At 50.5% G+C, this 23,242-nt stretch overlaps 1 protein-coding gene across 1 annotated transcript in view; it reads right to left on the bottom strand.

The window, feature by feature from the left end:
* Positions 1-23,242, bottom strand: part of CEMIP (cell migration inducing hyaluronidase 1) — a 79,495-nt gene that overhangs the window by 5,226 nt on the left and 51,027 nt on the right. Inside the window, 12 exon segments of the mRNA XM_077128514.1 lie at positions 1,052-1,209; positions 1,399-1,485; positions 1,691-1,895; positions 6,750-6,935; positions 7,803-8,014; positions 10,930-11,145; positions 12,265-12,445; positions 15,013-15,168; positions 15,248-15,283; positions 18,263-18,394; positions 19,350-19,435; positions 22,605-22,733. Coding sequence (XP_076984629.1) covers positions 1,052-1,209; positions 1,399-1,485; positions 1,691-1,895; positions 6,750-6,935; positions 7,803-8,014; positions 10,930-11,145; positions 12,265-12,445; positions 15,013-15,168; positions 15,248-15,283; positions 18,263-18,394; positions 19,350-19,435; positions 22,605-22,733 — 1,784 coding nt within the window.

Raw genomic sequence — 23,242 nt, forward strand, 5'->3', positions numbered from 1 at the left:
ACAGTTTCTCACTCCAGGATTCTGCTTCCTGTTTCATTTTAAGGAAAAGTTCTTCAGCCCAAAAGAGGCTGAAAACTTCTGATTTCTAGTCGATAAATATCTTTTTTCCAAAATTGGTAAATTTGACCTTTCTGCATGAACATGCAAGTGAAAAATTTAGTGCTAAAGCAGCATCAGATAGGAAAAATGGAGCAGGGGCCTAAATGCAGTTAAGCAAAAGCCAAGTTCTGAATATTGTACAATTAGTATCTGGGAAGTATGTTCACTTTCAATATAATAAGTATTTACCGAACACCTACTTTGTGTTCTTTCTGCTGTGCCAGGTTGTGGCTCTTAAGCCAATTATACACTCATGTAACCAAGCAAGCACCCGTGCTAGAAATGCAAAGGTGAATTAGATTTGTCCCCAACACCTGGAGGTCCACAGTCTCGATAAGGGAGCAGATGTATCCACAAGTCCTACTCCAAGTAATGCTGTAGTAATGGTCTAATTTTTTGGCTGGATTAGAAGAGACTTCACCAAGGAAGTGAAATGTGTGTTAGTCTTGGAAAGTGGTGGCGAATGACCAAAGATTTCCGAGGGGAGGCCAGAAGCGACCCTCACATTTAAGAAGTTCAAACCAGCAGCCAGGATGGAGACCCTGTGCCTGCAACCTTGGGGACAGGTCAGGAAGGCCAGGGCTGGGCAGTGGTAGAGGTAAGTCCATGGAGTGACTGGCAGGGGAGAACTGGCAGGAGATGGATCCTCCTAAAGGTATGGGAGGGATGAGCTCATGCAGTCATGGGAGAAGGGGGCCAGGGCCGGCTTCCCATTTGTCACTGGGCAGTCCCCTCTGCCTCAGGCCCGACCGACATTCACAGCAGCCCTGGCTCCAGTGTGAGTCACCAGCAGGGAGGTTTCCCGGCCCAGCACCCACGGCTGGTGAGCCGACCCTGGTGAGCCGACCCTGGTGACGCCCTCAGTGTTCTCAGGCTGCCCTGCGCTGAGGGACGCAGGGACAGGCAGGGGCCCTAGTCTGGGGCAGTTCCGGAAGCAGAGGCGCTGACTCACTTGTCAGGGACGGCCGCGATGTAATTGAAGAGCTGCCAGGGGATGCCCTGCAGAATGGCGTTGCGGAAACTAAGGTGGCTCACCACGCGCCCTTGGTTGCCATCGACCACCACCACCTGGACACCGTCCTCTGAGCTCAGGTACTTCTGCCCGTCCACCTGCAGACCCAGAGCAAATCAGGGGGTGACGTGGGGTCCCGAAGGCAGCCCAGACCCCTGGGTTCTCCCGTGGGGGCCATGCCCACAGAGACACCAAAGACACTCAAGGCACCGAAGCCGCTTAAATCCATTCCTTGTGGGCCTCTCAGAGAATAACCCCAGAACCCCGTAGTGGCCAGAGGTGCCTACTTCAATATAAGAGAAGTCACTCAGAAGGTGGAAGAGGCGCTGGTTGGAGCTTTCCATCTTCACTTCCAAGAAGTGGTCTTTTGTCTTCTGGAAAACAAAAGAAAACCCACCGCGGTTGTTTGGTTCTGGCAGTCAGGGGTCTGCGCTGATGGGGGGGTCACCCCTCTCATCGCCTCCCCTACCCCCGGGTCACAGGAAGTGGTTTGTGGAGCTCAGCGGATGAGAGAGGAGCACAATGACATCTGGGTCCCACAGAAGGTGAGGGGTCTGGGCTCGCCCACTGGCCACTCACCAGCTGAGAACCAAAGAGCTTCTTGGGCATCGGCACGTCCACGACGGCCCTCTCCGCGTACTTGGGGTAGGCTGTGGCCATGCAGTCGCTCACGCCTGCATTCCTCGGGATCAGAGCTTTAATCTTTATCCTCTCACAGCCTTTCACCGAGCAGAAGGCAAACTTCTCCCTCTCGTTCTGAGCCTTCAGCTTCAGGAAGAGCAGCCTGTACCCAGGGAGCAGGGGGGCTTTGCTTTGGCATCCAAATCTGCTCCCGAACAAAGCCGCCTCCCAAGCCCCTGCTGTGGGCGGGGCCCTGGGTCAGACTGACAGCCCTGCCAGGGTGGACCATGCCCACTGCAGGGCTGCAAGTGGTTGCAGAAGTGAAAAACAAAGACGTTTCAGAAAAAACTGACAACAATGACAGTTATCATTTCCTGGGTACGTACTAGATACCATGCCAGGCACCTGTCATAAATAGACATATTACTTCATTGAATCCTCCAAACAGTCTTGCCATCCTGATTTTCCAGGTGGGGAAACCGTGGCTCAGAGAAGTGAAGTGACTTGCCCAGGACCACAGAGCTGGTAAGTGACAGAGCAGGGACTGTACCCCTGGTGCTTTGGCTCTAAAGCCTGGGCTTGTCCTGTCACGTCACTAGGAAAATGCAATCAGTTTTCCCAACTCTACTTTTCTCCAAACCATAATTTGTTACTGCCTATTGTGAAGGACTAGAAGCTGTCCCACTATTAGACTGAGCCAGATTATGTGAAAACCAAGGTTCTGACTTGGGATCACTGCCCAGTGTTTTTTTCAGCTCAGAAAACAAAGCAAAACAACAAAAAAAAATGCCTTCTGACTGCTTCCTGCCTCTGAGACAGTGTAAGATATCACAGGAGCTATCTAGCCAGACTCCTGTCTGGATGCTGACCCTCTGCTGAGTCCAGGCAGCCCAGGGAGCTGTGTTTCTACCACGATGCCATGACTCCCTCCATCGCCAGCCCCCCCCCCCCCCACAGCCGAATCGACCATTAACTCACAGGGGGGCCTTTCACTGGCTAGCCAATAACGCAGAAGATTCTCTCTGTCAAGAGCTGGAATCAAGAGATCCAGAGGCTGTTGGTACTTGAACTAAAAGGCCACAAGGAACTAAGGCTGGAGCAGCCATTCTGTGCCTGCTATGGAATCAGGAAAGGAGCGCTGTGCTTAAAACTAGGCCTAAGAGTCATCCCCAGGAGAACCTCTTTTGTTGCTCAGATGTGACCTCTCTCTCCAGCCAACACAACAAGCAAACTCACCACCCTCCCCCTGTCTACGTGGGACATGACTCCCAGGGGTGTGGACCTTTCTGGCAACATGGGACAGAAATCCCAGAATGAGCTGAGACTCAGCATCAAGGGATTGAGAAAAACCCTAGAATGAGCTGAGACTTAGCATCAAGGGATTGAGAAAAACTTCTCGACCAAAAGGGGGAAGAGGGAAATGAGACAAAGTGTTAATGGCTGAGAGATTCCAAACAGAGTCGAGAGGATATCCTGGAGGTTATTCTTCCGCATTAAGTAGATATCACCTTGTTAGTCAAGATGTAGTGGAGAGGCTGGAGGGAACTGCCTGAAAATGTAGAGCTGTGTTCCAGTAGCCATGTTTCTTGAAGATGATTGAATAATGATATAGCTTTTACAATGTGACTGTGTGATTGTGAAAACCTTGTGTCTGATGCTCCTTTTATCTACCTTGCCAACAGATGAGTAAAACATATGGAATAAAAATAAATAATAGGGGGAACAAATGTTAAAATAAATTTAGAGTGAAATGCTGGTGATCGATGAGGGGGAGGGGTGGGGGTATGGTATGTACGAATTTTTTTTCTGTTTTCTTTTTATTTCTTTTTCTGAATAGATACAAATGTTCCAAGAAATGATCATGATGATGAATATGCAACTGTGTTGATATTGTGAATTACTGATTATATATGTAGAATGGATGATCAAAAGTTAAGAATGCTTGCATTTGTTTGGTGTTTTATTGGTATTAAAAAAAAAGAAAGAAAGAAAGAAAAGAGGGCTGTTTGCAGTGAGAGACCGGTAGAAGAGAGCAAGCATGCGGGCATATAAGTGTGAGTGTTAAGAGAAAGGGAGAGCCTTGATTCTTGAAGACGACTGTGTAACTATATAGCTTTGACAGTATGGCCATGTGATTGTGACAATCTGGTGTCTGATGCTCCCTTCATCCAGGGTATGGACAGATGAGTAAACGAGAAAGGGAGAAGCAAGAGTTGGGCAGCCCATCTTGTCTCCGAGGCTTTGTCATTCCTAGCCCCAGAGCCCATGAGGTCCCGCCGGGCTTATTTCCTTTAAGATGCCTTGGTTTCCTTCCTCTAACACCTCCACTGTATTTGCGCTGACTTGAGTGGGTTTGTTCCTTGCACTTGATTCCTGAATCAAGTAGAAACTGACTCGTGCAAAGGTGTTGCCCTCATGGCTGCCATCACCCGTGGCGTTGGGGAAGCCGGGAGGCAGGTGGCACCGCCTCTGAGCAGCTTCCGAGGAGGGAAGGCCATTCCTTGCTGCCTGTCCTTGGAGGCACAGCTCCCTCAGACGGGCAGAAACCACTCCAAGAGGATCTGCTGGAAGAGTAGCAGTCCCAAAGGGGACCAAGGGGCAGAAGTGGGATTAGTTTTAGGCGTCCCACACCAGACTTACCAGTGTTCAGATTTCCTCACTGTAACACTCTAGCAGATTATTGGCAGCTGGGAAGGGCCTAAAGGACCACCGAGCCCACCCCTGGTATTTCCCAGCCAGCAGCTGCTTTCCGTAATCTGGACGCACAACACGGATGTGTCTGCGTCAGCTGGACCGGAAGGCTGTGGGAGGTACGGAAGGAAGCTGGGTCCTGGCATCAGCAAGCTCAGACTCCAAGCCCAGACAGGGCTTCTGAGCACGGCAGGTGGCAGGAGGGCTCAACTGAAGTGACAATGCAGTCACGCCTCACCTAGGTGATGTCTGGCAAACTCAGCTATCCAGAACATGGCTAAAATCGCTTAAACGTTTTGTTAACCTTGAAAGATTGAGAGGCTACAGAGATCATAATACCCCATGCCTTGGAAAGGCCCCGCCCCCACTTTTAGCCTGGTGACTTCTCTTTTACCCCTAAGTACAGCAAGCCAGTTATCAAGTTTCCCAGCCCATAGCTGATCAGGAGGTACCTGAAGGCAGATGCTCTGAATGTGAGTAAGAAGCAACAGAATTTTAAGGCAGAAAGATCATTAAAAACAGCCCTAAGAATTCAAAATGCCCAGGAGTTTGTCTCCCTTCTGTACCAGAAAGAAACATTTTGAAACCCTGCTCATGGTTCCTTAGGCAGCATGGAATTAAAGCACAACCTATCCATCAATTAATAATCAATAAGCATAATGATAAACTAAGCTACCGACAAAAAAGGTTGAATTTGCTTAAGGGGGCAAGGGGACAAAGCATAGATTTTTTAAAAGTTTTGATTAAAGAGGCTCAACCTGTTTAGTGGAAGTTTTTCTATTTGAAAAGTTCACATCTTTGAACATCCCATTTCTTTTGATTCTAAAAGTTGATGAAAGTACGCCTGGATGGTGCTACAGGGACTTTGTCTTATTTATTCTTTTAATCCTGGTTCTCTCTACTGGTGTGAGCAGAAGATTTAATTGCTCCTCCTCTAGTTTTCATATGGAAGGATTTTCATCCCTGGACCTGCCTCATCTCCTCCTCACTTCTTCCCCAGGAAGGGAGACCTCTTCCTTCACTTGGCATGGTGTGGGGGCCATGCGGTCTGCATTCTCAGGGCTGGGCATGGGTGGGGGCCACGCGGTCTGCATTCTCAGGGCTGGGCATGGGTGGGTGCTAGTCTGTCTGCACTTTCAGGGCTGGGCATGGGTGGGGGCCACGCGGTCTGCATTCTCAGGGCTGGGCCCTGTGATGGAGCCTGCGATTGCACAGTGCTTCCTGGGGCTGCGGGGGTAAATCTGGGGATGGTATTAGGAAGCTTTGTTTTCTTCATCATCATCCACAAAGCTGAACGTTCCCTGTCTGACCGCTTTCTGGTTGCCCCTGGATTGGTTCAGCTTGCTGGGGAAGGGCTGCTATTTACTGCCCCCACACCCTACATTATACTTATGTTTCTGATTGTCAAATTCTAGTTTTCCCTTGATCAAATCAATAGAACTATATTTCCTAAGAGAAAGGGAAGAAGAGCAGGGAGGATGGAGAGAGAGAGGATGCACACATGCCATCTAGCTCTTTTTCATCAATTTTGATAAAAGAATAGAAAAATGGCCACAAAATGACCTCTTGCTCTTATTCCCCAGAGAATTTGCTACCAACAGCATCATCACCTTGGAGATGGGTTGGCATCTGTAAGATATTAAACTGAGTTTCTGATGTGAGGGGGCTCAGAGTTCTCCATGTCCACAGGACAGATGCTTATCTCCCCATCGTATCTCTGTGGTATAGAATTTAATGCAGTTCTTTTTCTTATGTGGAGGGGTGTGCATGGCCAGGAACTGAACCTAGGTCTCCCACATGGCAGGTGAGCCTTCTACCGCTGAACCACCCAGGCACTTTCTAACACAGCTTTGTCCTTTGGATAGAGACAGGCCTGGGTTTAAATCGGCGGGGTCTCATTCCAGCTGCGGTCTCTGTGTAAAAATACATGTGACTTGCACTCTTACTTCCTCTGGGCTTCTTTCCCCATCTCTAAGTTAAAGATAATATCATCTGCTCCAACCAGGTCGTTGTGGGGATCTCAGATAATGCGCCATGCTTTCTCTCTTCTAACATTCCCTTCTTTCACATTTTCTTTTTTTGGAAATAGGTATATTCCCTACCACCCACATGCATACCTAATATAGGGTTTATTTCATTCCCAAGGCATGACAGCTCTATAGAGGTCCCTGGCGGGTGCTCCCATCAGCCTTCGGATGGAGGTGCCGAGGAATGTAGTCCCCATTGGATTGGCACAAACTACAAGGTAGCGCTCACGAATGTTGGAAAGGGCAGGGAAGGGGATGAGGGTGAGCCGCTGTCCTCCCGCCAGGCAGGGCCTCCTCACCCCGAGGCCTCGTCCCAGTAGTAGTGGCTCCTGCCAGGGTAGCTCTGCTCCACCTTGTCCATCTGCAAGGTCCTCACGAAGGTGCCCGTCTTGGACGTCTGCTTGAACAGGCGATTGTGAACGTCCGAGAGGATGGAGAAGGTGGTGCCTCGGGGGTAGCAGAAGCCGACTCGGATCCAGTCGCCCCTAGACAGGAAGCAGAGGGAAGTTACTGGGGGTTTCCAGGGTGTGCCTCAGCAAGAGACCCAGCGGTCTTCCAGTTTTCATGGGGGATCTGGAGAGAACACTTGCGGTTGGTAAGGACCGAGCTGCATTTGTGCTTAAGGAGAGAGGGAGAGGTGGTGACTGCCCATGCAGTCCTGTGCCCATGGGTCACTGGAGTGGGGCAGTGGTGCCCTTCGGTGGCTTCCTTGGGCTGCAGACCTTGTAAAGCTCGGGCTGGGATGCAGGTGTCATCCTGTCAACAGGGCTGGAGCACACAGGATCTGGAAGCCTGATTCCAGCCCTTTCCTGGTCCAGCGTGATTTTAGGGCCCAGTCCATTTCCTTGGGTCTCCTTTTCTGCATGTGATCAGTGCCTGTCTCACAGGGATACCATGACAGGAAATAGTCTATGTGGAAGATACGTGACCCTAAATGTGGGAAGCTCTGTACAGAGGCCCTTGGCTAATCACCTCTCCTCACAGAGCCTCAGTTCCTTCCCTGTACTGGTAATAGGAATGCCCAGATACGTTTGCCATTTGCTGAGCTCCTTGTGAGGCCCACGCCCTGGGTGACATGCCTGCCAGTAATAATCTCACTGGCTTCTCATGGCTCGGTGGTGAATGAACAGCACCCCATCCCATATATGCAGGAACTGAGGCTGCAAAAGATTAGCTGCTCTGCCAAGACCACCCCTCCAGTAGAGCGGGAGCTGAACCCAGGCCTTTTTGATTACAGAGCCTGTGCTCTTAACTCCTGAGGAGGTCACCCCGTGGGTCCAGCTGAGGTTCTGGAAGCAGCAGCCCCAGTGCTGGGCCACAAGGCATCATGCTCACCGTGGGCTCCCACTCACTTGTTGAAGTTGATGAGCCAGATGGCGAGCTCGGTGGGGGCCGTCTGGTCCCAGTGGATGGTGTAACCCTTGTGCAGGGTGACGACCGGCTGGTACTGCTGGTAGTGGGTGCTCCTGGCGAGGGCCCCCTCCAGGTGGAGCGGGTGGGCGGGGAAGTCATTCTTGACAATCTTCATTCGCATGTTGCTGGTCTTGAAGGCCTGGATGTACATCTTTTAAAGGACACAAACGGACATCAGCACACCAGTGCTTACAGTAGCGTAAGTTATGGCTGCCAAGAGATGGAGACAGCCCAAATGTCCATCAACAGGCGAGTGGCTAAAGGAGCTGTGGAATATATGTACGATGGAATATTACACAGCTGTAAGCATGTAACAACGTGGATGGACCTTGAGGATGTTATACTGAGTACAGATAAATTGAGTTAGATTATAAATAATACAGCATTTTGAAGGACCATAGTCCTTATTGCTTTTTTGTGATTCTCTTATTTCTGTCCTCTTTCATCCATAATAAATATTTCTTTAAAGGGGGAAAGAAAAATCCCAAAAAGGAAACACAATGGGGCTGTCACAAAGGATTATTCCAGGAGTTTCTGGATGGCATCTGACTACAGACTGTACTTTCAAAGGCACGGTCTCTTCATGGAGCCCCTGTTTAGAAGACCTGGATGGAAGAACGGCCAAATAAGGAGGGAATCTCTTTTTGCTGGCAGATGATGCCCACCTGTGCCATGCAATCCCTGAGTGTTTGCTTGGCTTGCGTGGCCAGTCCTTGCGGGTTTAGTACCCATGGCAAATGAATGGTAAGATTGTTGGCCATAGCGTCCCAGGGACCAAGCAGCCTGGATGCTTTAGCCCAGGTTTAAGCACTGCGTCCTGTTTTATAACCATGACAGCCTACACACCCCATATCACATGGAATCAGCCCTGTAGCTGCAGCTAAGAGAGACCAGTACATAAACTTGCAACAACACACGTCTTTGGAAGGAAGAGGTTATCCTTTTCTTTTTTTCTTTTTTTTTTCTTGCCTATACAATGAAAAGTAAAGTATTAACCCTGTCCAACTTGCGGGGTTGCATGAGGATCAAGAGATAAAATATATTAAAGCATTTTGTGAGCTGTCACATGATGGGGTGGCTATTGGCACTAACCGACTGGTAGCCGGTGAGGAACACCTGGAACACTCTATCAGGCAGCTCTTTGCTCCAGAAGACAAGCAACCTATTGGCAGGAAAGCGTGGGAGGGAAGGTCGAGGCCCTGTACCGTATACCTCCTCTCTGAGTCAGAGCCGCCAAGTAGTGCCAAGTGCATGGATGCTAGGCCCAAGGGCTTGGTCACCCATCAGCTGTTTGGGGCATGGCTCCCTGCTGTCTTCCCACCTCTCAGCAAACTTCTGACTCCACTTCCTTTCTTATCCCCAAATCCGTTGCCCCTGGTCCTGGGCAAACATGTAGCAGGGGCCTCCCCCTGGGTCATTCCTTGGGCTCACCTCCTCTCCCAGGGCTGCTGAGCAAGGCTGAAGGAAATCCCACAGCCCGGGGGATAGGTACCTCTTCAGATCCACCACCTCCTGTCTCCACTGGGTTTTCAACACCACCAGACAACCCTTCCCGTACCTCTTACCAGCATTTCCCACTCTCTACAACGGCTATTCCAACCCTCTCTTGCTCCCTCAGGCCACTCCAGTCAGGCCAACTCCTGCATTCTCTGCACATGACCTCATCTGCTGCAGAGAGAAACTGAGGCCAGCTTGGGGGGGCGTGTTGCCTTCAATTTCCTGCCCCCCACCCCAGCCCGTCTTCCTCTGGCCCCTCCTCCTGCTGCATGCCTGCCTCTGCTGCCCCCTCTGCACTCACCTTGCACCCCCAGCCCCTCCCCTCAGCCTGGCACGGGCACCCACCCCATCCTCGCTGTGTAATCCAGATGTCTTCCCCTGGCCAGGTCCACCTGGCAGAACCAGCGCACAGGCTCCCCAGAGAACATGCTGGAAGGAACCTCAACAGAGCCCAGGAAAGTTCAGCCAGCCCAGGAGGTGCAGAGAAATTGCCTTCTAGCTATTTATCTCCCACAGCAGTAACAATGAACACCTGCCTTGTAGAGGAGTCCCGAGAACAGCTTCTTCATTAATGTTTGTTTCCCTCCCCTCTGGGGCCACCCCGAGAGCTCGCTGCGCTTCCCTCCTAATTTGACAATTCTTAGTTTTCTTGGGCCTCTCTCCCCTTAATCCTTCATTCACCAGTAATATAATAATACACACCTAATATTTCCCCAAGCACTGTCTCACTCATGCTGTCCGATACCAGCCACTGTGGCCGCCGAGCGCTTGAAATGTGGTCGGTGCAAACCAAGGACCTGCCTTTCTAATTTTATTTTACTTAATTTAAATTTAAACTTCAAAACGGACTTCGTTTTGGTAGGACTACATTTCACTTTGCTGAAAATTGAGCGTCTGAATGGAGATGGGCTGCAAGTGTCTAAAATACACACTGGATTTTGGAGACTTTAGAAAACAACATAAATGCAGAATGTCTCATGAATCATTTTCTATCTTGATTACATGTTGAGATGATCATATTTGGAGCGTGTCGTGTTAAATAAATTTATATAATATATTTCCATTTAAGTTTAATAAAAATGCATTTCATTTGTCTCTTTGTTTCATTTTTCATGTGGTTCCTGGAAAATTTTAAAGCACATACATGGCTTGCACTATATTTCTGCGGGACGGTGCTGGACTTAGCAGTCTGCATGCGTTATCTGAACACACCCTCACATTCTCACCAGGGAGATTCCGTTATTCTCCCCATTTTACAGACGAGAAACTGAAGCTCCAGGACTTCAATCAGTTTGCCCAGGGACATGCGGTAAGTGCTGAGCCTGACTTGGATCCAAGCATTTGCCTGCGGGTTACTCTTCTTCAGAGCATCATGCTGGTAAGGTGCTTTGAATGTGACTTTGTGAACACCCTACTGGGGTGAGGGGCCAAGGACGGAAAGAGGACGAGCGAGACGCCTGCAGTCCTTTCTGCTGGCACAGCTGGGCCTGCAGCGGGCCCTGCCGGGTGCTGGCTGCACAGGTGGGGGGAGCACCTGGCCGGGGGTGGAGGGGGCCCTGGCGTGCCCACCTGTGCGTAGCGCCCACTGCAGATGGCGCCCCTCCAGTCGGGGACGTTGATGCAGTCCGGGTGCCGGACCAGCCAGTTGTCCGCCTTGGTGAGGTAGGAGCCGGGGTATTCCGACACGGAGCCATCGACGTCGTGGAACACCGACGTCTTGTCCCCGTCCATGTCCAGCTGGTTGAACCAGGGCCCAGGCTCTCCGAAGAACACTCTGGAAGTAATCTAAACAGAGCCCGGGAAAGTTAGGCTGGGCCAGAAGGTGAGGGGAAACTGCAGCCATCATCGGGCTGGGGCAAAGTTTCCGATTTCTGCTGACATTATAAACCAGCCAAACCAAAACTGTGCTCTGGTCCTGTAGGAAACTGCATGGTCGACCTCTCAGGTGGAGCCAGGAAAACAGCCAAGCGCCCGGCACGCCACGGCGCTCAGACCCAGCACGTTGCTTTGGGCTCTGCTCAAGGGAGGGCTGGGTGCTGTCAGTGACCCCGAGATCGCTCTGATCTGCAGGCTCAACAGACTACAGAGATGGGGACGGGGCACTAAGGAGAGTGTCTGTGTGTCTGTGTGTGTGTGTGTGTGTGTGTGTGTGTGCATTTCAGCAAGACAGCCTTTCAGCATGAGTCCCTGGAGATTTCCATGACCTCTTTCAACCCTTCAGTGGCCTGAGTAAAGAAATTAAGTAACTGCAGTTTCGCTCCTCTTCCCCCAGCCTGCCGGCCACCGGGCAGACAGGCAAAGGGCAGGAGTCGAGAGAAGGAGGAGAGAAAGGTCTGGGAAATCCCAAACCTGAAGAAAATGCACCAGGACGACTAGACTAACCTGCTTAGTCTCAAACCTGCCTTTGTCCTCCTCTCCCCAAGTCCAGCACCGAGACTGTGGGCTCCATCCAGGGCAAGGAGGCTCTAGTTTATGTTCCACTCTCAGGGAGAGATTAAACAGACCATCCTCAGGAAAGGCCGCCCTTGGAAACTACTGGGATTTTTGAATTACTTCTGCCAACTCAGGAGCCCGGTCACAAGACTCAGCATGCCAAAAGCAAGACCCTTGGAGGAGTGCCCTTGGAAACTTGAGTCCCGCATAAGGGTCCCACTGTGACTTGGGTGAGTTCTGAGCAGAGTGAGGGCAAGTGGGCACTTACCCAGGCGTGACCTGCGGGACAACCTAGACTTGTACTTTTCCAGTTTGGATGCAGAGAGAACTGGGACATGGCCCAGCCTGCTTGGAGAAGGCTGCTCAAGCCTTGCGGTGGCGGCAGTGGCTCAAAGTCCAGGCCCCGGGGGACGTGTGAGTCACTGCCCAAAGTCTGCGTTTGCCTGGGGCCTGCCCTGGGGCCTCACTCACCGGGACGTCCTCAAAGGCGATGCTCGTCACGTTGTTATGGGGGCAGCTCTGCCAGGCGTTGTTCAGGCGGAAGGCCAGGGCACTGGTGTGCCGGCCCTCCAGGGCTGCAAACTTTCGGAAAGTACAGTTCTGGATGTTGACGGGGCCATCGTAGAACTGAATTCCTCGGATGGGAAAATTCCTATGGAGTTAAGGAATTCAGATGTCAGGCTGAAGGCCATGCTGTGCCGCCACGCTGTGTGCAGCCCCAGAGGAGGAGAGTCACAGAGACCTCTGGGTAAAGCCATTCCTGATTTCCACCTCTAGCAACTCCCCCCACGCTGGCCATTATGATTCACTAATTCATTCATTCATTCACTAGTCTGTATACACAATAAGTGTTTGTGGGTGAATGGATGAATGAATAATGAATGACTGTCCAGTTGCAGGCTTGAGGTTTGAGGAATGGCCGTCGCCCCAGATATTTCCCCCAACTTCCCTTCGTAAGAAGAGTCATTGGGTAAATACTGTAAACACTGCTGCAGAGTGCCAATATCATGTCCCTTGGGAGGGTAGAGCTGTTAGTCATCTAGCGCCTTCGTCTTAGCTGCTATAATAACTCAATCAGATTAAGACCCAGAGGAGTTTCTCCTCTTTAAGCTTTAGTTTGAGAATATGCTGGGCTTGGAAAATAGAGGTAAAAATAATTGCAAGGGACCTTTTCAAGCAGCCCTAGAAGACAGGGCAGGCCCCACTAGGAAGGCAAGACTTTGGACTGCACAGAACCCAAGTAAAGCCCTGAGCACCTGGAAGGCAGAGGAGGTGGGACGAGGCAGTGCACTTGGAATTGACTGGAGAAGAACTGCTACGTGCAAGGCTGGCCCTGAACCCAGTAGGGACAGGCTGCTTAAAGGAGCTTCTATTTGCTTCAGACTCACGATCAAGACATGGGAAGTGAGGGCCTGAGTTCTCGGTGGACTCCATGGCCCAGGTTCTCCCTTCCCGGGTCTGGCCCCAAATCTGGTCTTGTTCATTCTCCAAGCCCAACTTTTGCGATTATATGGGTGTGTCTACCTATGCACCAGGACCCTTCCTTCCACAGTGGACGTAAGGAAGAAAGGGCTGAGAGAATGAGAGGAAAGCATAAAAGGGATCAGTCCAGGGGGAGAGGTTGTACCCCAGCTGTCCCAGATTTCAACTCTGGGCTCCCCTCCATGCAGATAGAGCTCCTCAAAGAAGTCCCCAGCCATACCAGCCTCCAGTGCATACCAGGAGACCCTTGCATTGCCATTATTTTATATTTATAATTGATTAAAATCATTGCCTTGGATCCCGATTCTCATGGGGCAGCCTCATGCATTTTTCCGTTTAGGGTATTTTAGGGACAGCCCATTTGTACTAGTTCTTTATTTTAATTGTGCACTTACTTTACCTTCAAACCTAGTCCTGCTCAGGAGCCATCACCCCTAATTAGGACTGCAGGTCCCTAGGCTCCTGCTTTCACATGCAGTTTGAGGAACTGGCCTGAGCCTGACATATCTGTCTGGCTTGTGTAATCAAGTTCACCTCTGGAATTCACCAGAACGCTCTGACCCTGGGAGGCTGGTAACTCTCCGCAAAGAACCCCCAAATATGCAGACTCAGAGTTGCTTGTGAAAATGCTAGGAAGGGATTGCCACATCACTCAGGCTAGACAGAAGCAAGGACTTTTTGACAGCTCCTGCTAAAGGAGTCTGTGATTCTGCCTTTGCAAGATCTTTGAAAAGGCAAATGTATGCCCAGGTTGGGGGTTTTAGGCCTATGCGGATCTTATGTCCTGACTATCTACAGTGGCAAGAATTACGTTTTCCTAGAGAAAGAGAAGAACGTTCAGGGAAGGTGTGATCTCCACACTTGGAGAGTAGGGATGTCTGTGCTGCTTACTGGCTCCAAGCCTTGCTCTTTGGCTGGAGTTCACATCGGGGCAGAAAGAAACACCATCAGCAGTAGACAGACTTCCCGCAACATGACCCAGGCTGGGGCTTTTTGAGGGATTGACTAGTCCCTTTGCACTGTCAGCTATGAGCTCTCCAAGTTCCCCCTGTCCCTCTCCAACCAGCCGGTTGTCATCCAGCCTTTGTTTAAACTCCTCCAGTAATACAGAACCATAACTCAAGTCTTGTAGATAGCCCTGCTCTTCGGTTGTTGAACAAATCAGAATGTACAAAAAAAAAAACTTTCCTATACTAAACCGATTCTATCCCTTGGGACCCATGCAGACGGAGTCTCTTATGTGCACAGCAGCCCCGCAAATGTGTGATGCCACCGCCCTGATGTCCCCTCACGTGTGTTCCCATCATCTGGCTGAAGATGCCAATGTGCATCTGGGTCTCGCCATCCTCCTGGTCATCCCCTCTCAGTGTGCTTTGGCCAGACTCAGAGGTGGATGAAATGCCCCTAGTGGGCCTGCCATCAGAGAGCGGCACTCATGGTCCATCCTCCTGGGTACTGACTTCTCCTCAATGCAGACCACATTATGCATTTTGGTGGCCACATCACCCCGTTGACTCATATAACAGTGTTTTGTTTTTTTTAACTTTCTCTCTCTCAATTCCAGACTTCATCCCACTGTTGGTTAATCTCAATTGCTTCAGTGATTTCTCTGACTGGTAGGGGTCAGGGAAGTTCACAGTTAGCAAGTAGAAATCACCAACCAACGTCTTTCCTTCCACTGCTACCCCTTAGGTTAAACCTCGCTGAAGAAGGAAGCTGCCATGGCTGCAAACCTACTGGCCTATAGGAAGAGTCCTTCCACTGTGGTCCAAGCCGCCTGGGCCCCAGATTCTGTTGTCCATCATCTCTGTCCCCACGTTGCCACTCTCGCCAACAAACAGGCTATTCTTTATCTCCTGCTTGGAGCCATCATCATATGGGAAGGTTCCCCCACTGTGGAGAAAAGATGATTAGTATGAGATGTCCAGAGATGACCTCCCAAAGAGGACCAAATACAATGGCAGACTCTTACCTGGCTAGAGTCAGGCCGATGCCATTGTCAGCAAACCTGGGGACAAGAGTAGACAGTCAGAACCCGCTCTCACTCCACTTTCAGAGAAGTCATAAAGGGAAGGTCCCTTCCATGCCCTAGAGTCATACTGTGGGCACTAAGTGGGGGAAGGAGCCTTTAAATAGGCAGAGGGTTTGCTGAGGGAGTCAGGGCTCCCCCGTTCTATTCAGTAAGATCCTTTTCCACTCAATCTCTGACTCCAGAGGGAAAACGGTGACCCTCGCAACGATCTGATGCCACATGGTGTTAGCAGCAAGCAGGGCGGGTCCACGTGCCGCCAGGGAGCTTGGAGGACCGTCCCACTCTCAGGGCCAGCACTGCGTGAAGGTGGGGTGTGCGGGTGCAGCTCCACTTCCCTTTTCACATCCTCACTATTCTTCCAGCTCATAGCAAGAAGGACAAAAGAGAGCCAGTTTCTAAGTTTTCCATACTCAGACAGACATTGGCCCTGGAAAGGGTAGGGAATAATTTTGCAATTGCATTTGTGGCCATCTTTTCAGCTTTTTTTTCCACTTCTGCTCTTTTGGAGGGTCAGGATGAGCTCAATCCTGGAAGGGGTCTGGGTTTTAGTGATCAGGGACTACCCAGAATCTGAGCTGAGCCTGGGGTTTGTGCTGCCATAGCCTCTAGGCCAAATATGGCAACAAGTGTCGTTTGTCCCAGGAACCAGTGAGTGGGCTCCCTGCTTCTGCTCCTTCCACCTGTCCTGGAGATGTCCTCCATCTCCTCAAAGTGCCACTCTCACCAATTACTCTCGCTAAACCCCCCGTGGGCTCCTGTCACTGATGAGCCTCAGCCCAGACCCTTGTCCTTGCATTTAAGGCCCCGGTGAATCTGCCCTTCTGTCAGCTTCAGCCTCTTTGCCTGAATGCTTTCTGATTCCTCATTCCTGGGGCTCACTCTGCTTCCTCTCTTCCAGGACATGCTCTCATCCCCCTTTTCCTGAAGACTATTCAGTGTAGTTCAATCACTGGAGTCCCTATCTTCCAGGTCTTTGTACTTTCTGGTTCTTTCTCCAAACTTCCTGATTCTTGTTTTCCAGCCCCTTTATGGCTTTTCTTAGTGGCTGCTGTCCGCTGTGCTCTCCTCTTGGTCCTCTCATGGTCCCTTGTGTCCCTGGTGACTTCATGAGACTCACAGGTTCTGTCACCATCAATCTGCTGGTGACTTTAAAATGAGCCATGCTTCCCATCTGCTGTATAAAATTTTGGGGCAATTCCACCAACTGTCTCACAAACATCTCAAACTCAACATGTCTAAAACATGTCTGTTATCTTCCATCCAAGCCTATTAATTCTCTCAAAGGCTCAATTCCAGCTAAGCGCTCATTATCTCTAATTACGTCTTGTTTGGATATTGCAGTAGCATCTTAATTGGCTTTCCTGCCTCCAGGAGCACCCCTCTGATCTTTGCCCCTGTGCAGTGATTATTAGAGTGATGTTTTCGGAAATGGCACGTACCCAAACTCCTTTAAGAGATCCCTGTTGTCTGCTGTCAGCCCCTGACTGCACCAACACTACCCAGGTGTGGGACTTGAGACTCGGCAGGAGCTGGTTTCTGAGTTAACTTGGAACAAATCTAGCAGCGGGTTAGGAGATCCGCCCTACGGCCAGCGGCCCTCATAATTCATCTTGTTGACCTCAGCTACCATCCGCTGTCTCTGTGAAGACTTGAATTCCCAAATGCCCAGCAAACCAGAACCGAGATATTCGCTGGACTTGGAATAGTGCAGAGAACTTTAGCACCAAAGCCATCAAAATCCTCTTCAACCCAGAGCTTGAACTTCCTGTTCAGTGTCCCTCTCAAGTGTCACTGGGCCTCTACTCCAGGGGTGAGCAGCCTGGCAGTTAGTCCATTGACAACCAGCTTGTATTGTAGGGGCATCCTTCCTTCTACTGAGCTGGAACCTGATCCACGCTCATAACTGCTGCCACCTAAAGCCAAGAGGAACCAACCTGCTTCCTCTTCACCCCAAATAACTTCAGAAACATGGAATTGGCTCTCCTCTTCAGCTTCCCCTCTTCTCTAATGAACTATCTTTGCCTGTGCAGAAAGAAGGCCCTTCTACCTGTCTGCCTGCGACGCTTCCTTTGCAGCTCTCGTTCTGAGTTTGGCTCACAGTGGGGCTTCCAGGGACTCAATTCCTCAATCTCTCTCCCTCTACCTCTGCTTTTCTGAGAGATTCTGTCCTTTTCTGTGTGAATTTTGTGTCTCTATTTTCCTCTCCACATGCTGTTCACTTCCTCTTGCTCCCTTTTACCTTTATTTCTCCTTTAATTGGTTATAGTAAAATGGAGAGGTACATCTATTTCTTCCATTTTTAATAAAAAAGACAGACAAGGAGAACACTTTATGATGGCCCTTAAAACAACCCCCAACTCATCTGCCTGTCCTTTCTGGTCCTTGTCCAGCGTGGCCAGTGGCTCTCCCTGGGGACCTCATACCAGAACTCAGGAATTTGTGTCTTCTTCTTTTGGGCATTGGAGTCTGATGAACCAGAGTTCTGAGGGCCAGCTCTACCACTAAACAGTTGTATAATCTTGGGAAATTCATTAAACTGAGCCTCAGTTTACCATCTTCAAAATGGAGATGACAATTCCTATTCATTGAGAAGCATGGCAAGAAGTCAACGAAACGAAGGGCCTGGCTTGTGGTAGATGCTCAGAGCACACTGGCTTCCTCTTCTTCTCTCCTTTTGCTGACTGGCCGGGTGGCTTTGGCAGAGACGCTTCATGACTATTTGGAGGAAAATCATGACCTGCAGCACCCGGCACAGAGGGCTGAAGCCAACGTGCTGGTTTTAGTGGCACTGGTCACTGCCTGCCTTGCTGCCATTTTATGCCCCCACCTGATTGAGAGGGCGCAGAGGACCAAACATCAGTGTGCTTTGTCTTCTTGCTCTGCCTTCCCTTCTCTCCCCCTGCCTGGGACGGCATCATCTCCCCTTTGTGCCGACACCACACACGCCCAACTCACCGGCAGCTGTCCAGCCACACGTCCCCGCCACGCAGCCAGGCTCCATGGTCCTGGTTCTTGTAGGCGATGAAGTGCTTGATGATTGCGGGCTCCCTGGGCTTCAGGGGGTCTGCGTCTTTGTGGGGGCTGTATCTGGAACACACCATCGGGAGGGCACAGTTGGGAGTTTGGAGGGACTCCTATACTGGCTCCTCTCTGGGCTCTGCTCATGGGACATGGGAAGAATCTGACCAGACAGAAACCAACTAGCACCCGCCAGGCTCTGCAATGAACTCTCTGAGCTCATCACAGAAGGAAAGGAGGTCTTTTCTCCAGTGCCCAGTCCATGCTACTGCTTGCCAGCATCACTGAGAAGCCCACCCCCAGGAGGGGTCAAACACAGAGGAAAGTTCAGATGCCTAAAGTGGACATGAAACGTGGCCCTTGTGGCCTAGAAGGAAAGTCTTGAGATGCCCAGCTCTGCTGCTGACGAGGGGTAACCCTGACCTAGTGCCTTTTCTGGGCCTCAGCTTCTCGGCTACAAAGTGGAATGATGAGCTGGGTGCTCCTTGATGCCTGGTCCAGCAAAAGTCTTCCACGGATATCATCATGTCACTGGTGTTTTCCACTTTTCATGGACACCAAGCAATGTGGTCCTTTCCTAAAGGGTACTGGGTTTGCTAATTACTTTGAAGTTTTGACAGCATCTTTAAAAAGCAATCCTCAGCCTTTGAGCCCTAGATTTATTTATAGGCACACCCCTCTCCATTAACTTGTTAGTGAAATCCCTTCCTTCTCTTCTCTTCATTGTTTTATTCCTGACCCACTTGCTGTAATAAATGGCCACCCCTGTGGTTCACCAGGTACTGGTTTTTGCTGAGGGATCAAGAAACCTATCAGCAATGTCTGATTCCTTTCTGCTGCTGGGGCCTGGGGTTCAGACGTTGCCCTGCTCAGATCCCACCGCACTGCCCCTAACAACTAGCTCAATTCTCAGCACCTAGAAAGCACTCAACAGATGCTTGGTGAATGAAGGACTGAGTGAAGAGGGAAAGGTTCTGGGCCAAGGGGTCGCCGTGGAGTCTGTGTGGCCCTGAGGGTTGGTCACCTGGCAGAGATGATGGAGAGGAAGGGCCGCTTGTCCTTGGCAGAGGCTTCGGTGGTTTTGACTCCGTTGTCTATGATCATGCCAGCCTGGGGAGACGAGATGGTCAAGGACAGGTTAGCTCCTACTGTAGGCTGCAAGCGTCTCTCACACCCAGCCTCATTACGTGCCCTTGACTGCTCCAGGGAAGCCAGCTTTGCACTCATTAGTGGGAATGGAAGGTCTGTGAGGAGGAGGTGAACAGCCTGCCTTACCCTGCCTTCTCCTGCCTTCTCCTGCCCTGCTCAGATGAGATCTGGAACAAGGTGTGCTCTGCTAGGTGTGGACGAGGAAACTGAGGTCTGAAGAGGTTACGTATCTTGTTCAAGGCACAAAGCTCATCGAGGCCTGAAACCCACATTGCTTTCGGCAGTTAAGAGCCCAGGTCCCAAATCAAGAATGTTAGATGTGGCGTTTCTGGGAAATTTGTCGGCAGATGTGCAAAGGAAATGTTGAACTTAAGTCTCATCTTTATCCTGGGATAGGGGGTCAGCGACCCTCCCACAGTCCTGTCTTGGCTCCTGCCTGACTTGAGAGAACCTGGCTGCCTTTTTTAAAAAAATATTTTTATTGTAAACAAACAAACATACAAACGTTCTTGACATGGTTACTGTCAATAGCTCACGTTATCATCACATAGTTGTGTATTCATCACTATGACCACTTTTTTTTGAACATTTGCATTACTCCAGCAAAAGAAATAAAAAATAAAAATGAAAAAACTCATACATACCACTCCCCTTACCCCTCCCTCTCATTGACCACTAGTATTTCTATCTACTCAATTTATTTTAAGCTTTGTTTCTTCTATTATTTGTATATTTCTTATCCATGTTTTTTGATCATCTGTCCATACCGTAGATAAAAGGAGCATCAGACACAAGGTTTTCACAATCACACAGTCACATTGCAAAAGCTGTATCATTATACAATCATCTTCAAGAAATGTGGCTACTGGAACACAGCTCTACAGTTTCAGGTACTTCCATCTAGCCACTCTACTACACCATAAATTGAAACGGAATATCTATATAATGTGTAAGAATAACCTCCAGGATAACCTCTTGGCTCTGTTTGAAACCTCTCAGCCACTTACACTTTATTTTGTCTCATTTCTCTCTTCCCCCTTTGGTCGAGAAGGTTTTCTCAATCCCTTGATGCTGAGTCTCAGCTCATTCTAGGATTTCTGTCCCATGTTGCAGGGAGGTTTACACCCCTGGGAATCATGTCCCACGTAGACAGGGGGAGGGTAGTGAGCTCACTTCCCATGTCAGCTTAGAGAGAGAGGCCACATCTGAGTAACAAAAGAGAACCTGGCTTTCTTGGTTGGCTCCAAAGTGTCCTCCCTGTCAGCCATGTGTGGATGGGAGCTGAAGCAGCTGGATGATGTCCAGCGAGGCTACTGCTGTGCAGTCTTCTTTCATTCCCGGATTCTCTTTACTCCTTATGAATGCTCAAACTCAGAGGACACTGGCCGTTGCATTCCTTAGCTGACTTATAATTAATCAGTGGTGATACGAATCAGATGTATGCATTTAGAATCCAACTGTATCTCTCACAAGCTATGACACTGACAAGTGCCTGACCTCCCTCGTCTCAACTGATTTCCAAAAGATGGCTAATGATATCTATTTCACAAGACGGCCATAGGGACTAAATAAGGTAACCCAGGGGAAGACTCCAGGATGGGAGCCTCACTCGCGGGTCTAGAGTCAAGGCTTCTCAGGGGTGAACACCTAGAGTGGGGCCTTCCCCTTTGCTCGGACAGCCGTGCCAGTCCAGTTTGAGGTTCTGCCTCTTTCCTCTTTCCTCCTCTGCCCGGAGCGTGGGCTCGTACCTTCCTCAAGTCCTGCCCCTCCACCTGCTCCTTTAAACCCCTGCTTCCCTCCTCATTGGAGACCTTCCCCTACCCCCCCCCCCCACACACATCCCTGCCCTTTTCAGTGTTCTCCAAACCTCCCGGGTACTAAACGGCCTACCTCCCTTGCTCATGGGAAGGCTTCTCAAGAAAGGGCCCTCAACAAGCAGCAACGCATTCTCCCCTGCTCTCCCGCCCCTACCAGTAAAAAGGCCTCTGTGCCTGCTTCCATGCGGAGGTCCCCAGCAGCCTCACATGTGCCCCAGTCCGAGGCCTGGTGCTAATTCTCAGTCCCCCTCTGCCAAGCGGACACTGCTGCCTCCTCACCTCTCCCCACCACTCTATGAACCTCTCTTCTCTCATGGTTTCTGGGCCCTGACACTGCCTTGCCCACCGAACTGGTCCCTTCTCCCCAGCCCACCTCTGGGCTTTCCAATGTCTGTCCTGAGATGACATCTCTTCTTTTCAGTCTTCTCCTCGGTTGAGCCTTTTGGTTTGTTTGTTTGTTTTGTTTTTGACCCTGATGTGTCCACTCTCTTCTAGGGGCCTCAGGGGCCTCGCTCATCTGCAGCATGAGGAACTGGACTAGAAGACCAGCTTTGTCATCCAGGGCTCTCTACGCGCTTCTCCAGTGTTCCCAAGGCTGCCTCTGCTTCCAGAACAGCGTCTCTCGGTCTCAGCCTCACTCCCAAGCTCCAAGCCTGCGTCCCAGACTCTGCTCTTGACTTATGTCCCGAGTGGGAGGCCCTGACCGACTGGACGTCTCAGTCATTTTGGTACCACCCAGCTCAGCACTGGACACACAGCAGGGGCTTAGGAAATGTTGGTGAGTGAGCAGAGGATTGGGGAATTTTTTATTTTCCACGTGTCCACTTAGCTCTGTGTAGATGGAACAACCATTTCCCAAGAAATAAATTAAAAGGGAGCAGAGGAGAGGATGCTACCTCCACCTTCCTTTAGAACCATGTTCTGATGTTCTTTAGCAGACAGGCCAGACCTAAATTGCCATGGTCAAGACATCCCCCATACCCACCAAGGGGAGTGCAACATCAAAGTTCAGCTGCTCAGCTCAGAGGAGGCCAGGAGAAGCTCTCCTCACATTGGCTCAAGAGAAGGCACATCTTTCGCCTCTTGATTCTGCCCAGATGCTCAGTGAAAGCTGATTCAAGGACTGGCATTATTGTGAAGAGCGGCCAGTGGCCTAGGACACCTTGGAAGTCTGTTCCATTTGTTCAAGACCAATGCCAGGAATGCAGTTGTTCCCAGCTCTGGCCAAGTGGCTGTCCAGCTCTCATTGTCTGCAGGCCTGGGCCAGGGGAGCCAATGGGCTGGTCGTGGAGGTGCAGGCTGGAAAGACTTACCCGGTAGTTGGAATGCGCTCGGTTGTTATGGAACTTTCCCAGTGGAATGTGCTCTGAATAACCTGGGGAGTACATTCCCGCCGAGGGGCCCGTTGGTACATGATGAAAAATGAACCAAAATCCAGTTTCCTGTTGGGAGAAGGCACAAGGAGAAAGACACACAATTCAGCACCAGCGAGCTTCTCCCAGGGTGACCGGGTACCCCAGCAAGGGGCATGCCTAGTACCTGCACACACACACCCAAACACACCTTCACCCAGCTTAGTTCTGCAAGGGAAACAGAACACATCCGAGGCAAATGTGACTCGTGGAGCCCAGGCTGACTGCTGAAACCTCCTGTAGGTTCCCCGTCTAGCTCAGAGTCCCTGTAGGGGTGAAACTCCTGATGCCCAATGGGAGGATTTTGGAAGTTCACAGAGCTCAGAGTGGGACGTTCCATCCATAGTCTCAACTTTCCTTTTCAGTCTACAGAAGTAGAGCCTGAGGCCCAAAAGAGCCCCTGACCTGCTCAGGGTCTCATGGAAGGGAAGCCGCAAGCAGGGCTGGCTAAGGCTTCACAGACTGTGTGGACAGAAGGTTGCTTTTTATCTTGTCTGTCCTTTCGCGGGTGTGCAGGTGTGTGTCTCTGGGCCCTTTAA

Source organism: Tamandua tetradactyla, chromosome 14 (assembly GCF_023851605.1).
Source record: "Tamandua tetradactyla isolate mTamTet1 chromosome 14, mTamTet1.pri, whole genome shotgun sequence".
Lineage (NCBI taxonomy): Eukaryota > Metazoa > Chordata > Mammalia > Pilosa > Myrmecophagidae > Tamandua > Tamandua tetradactyla.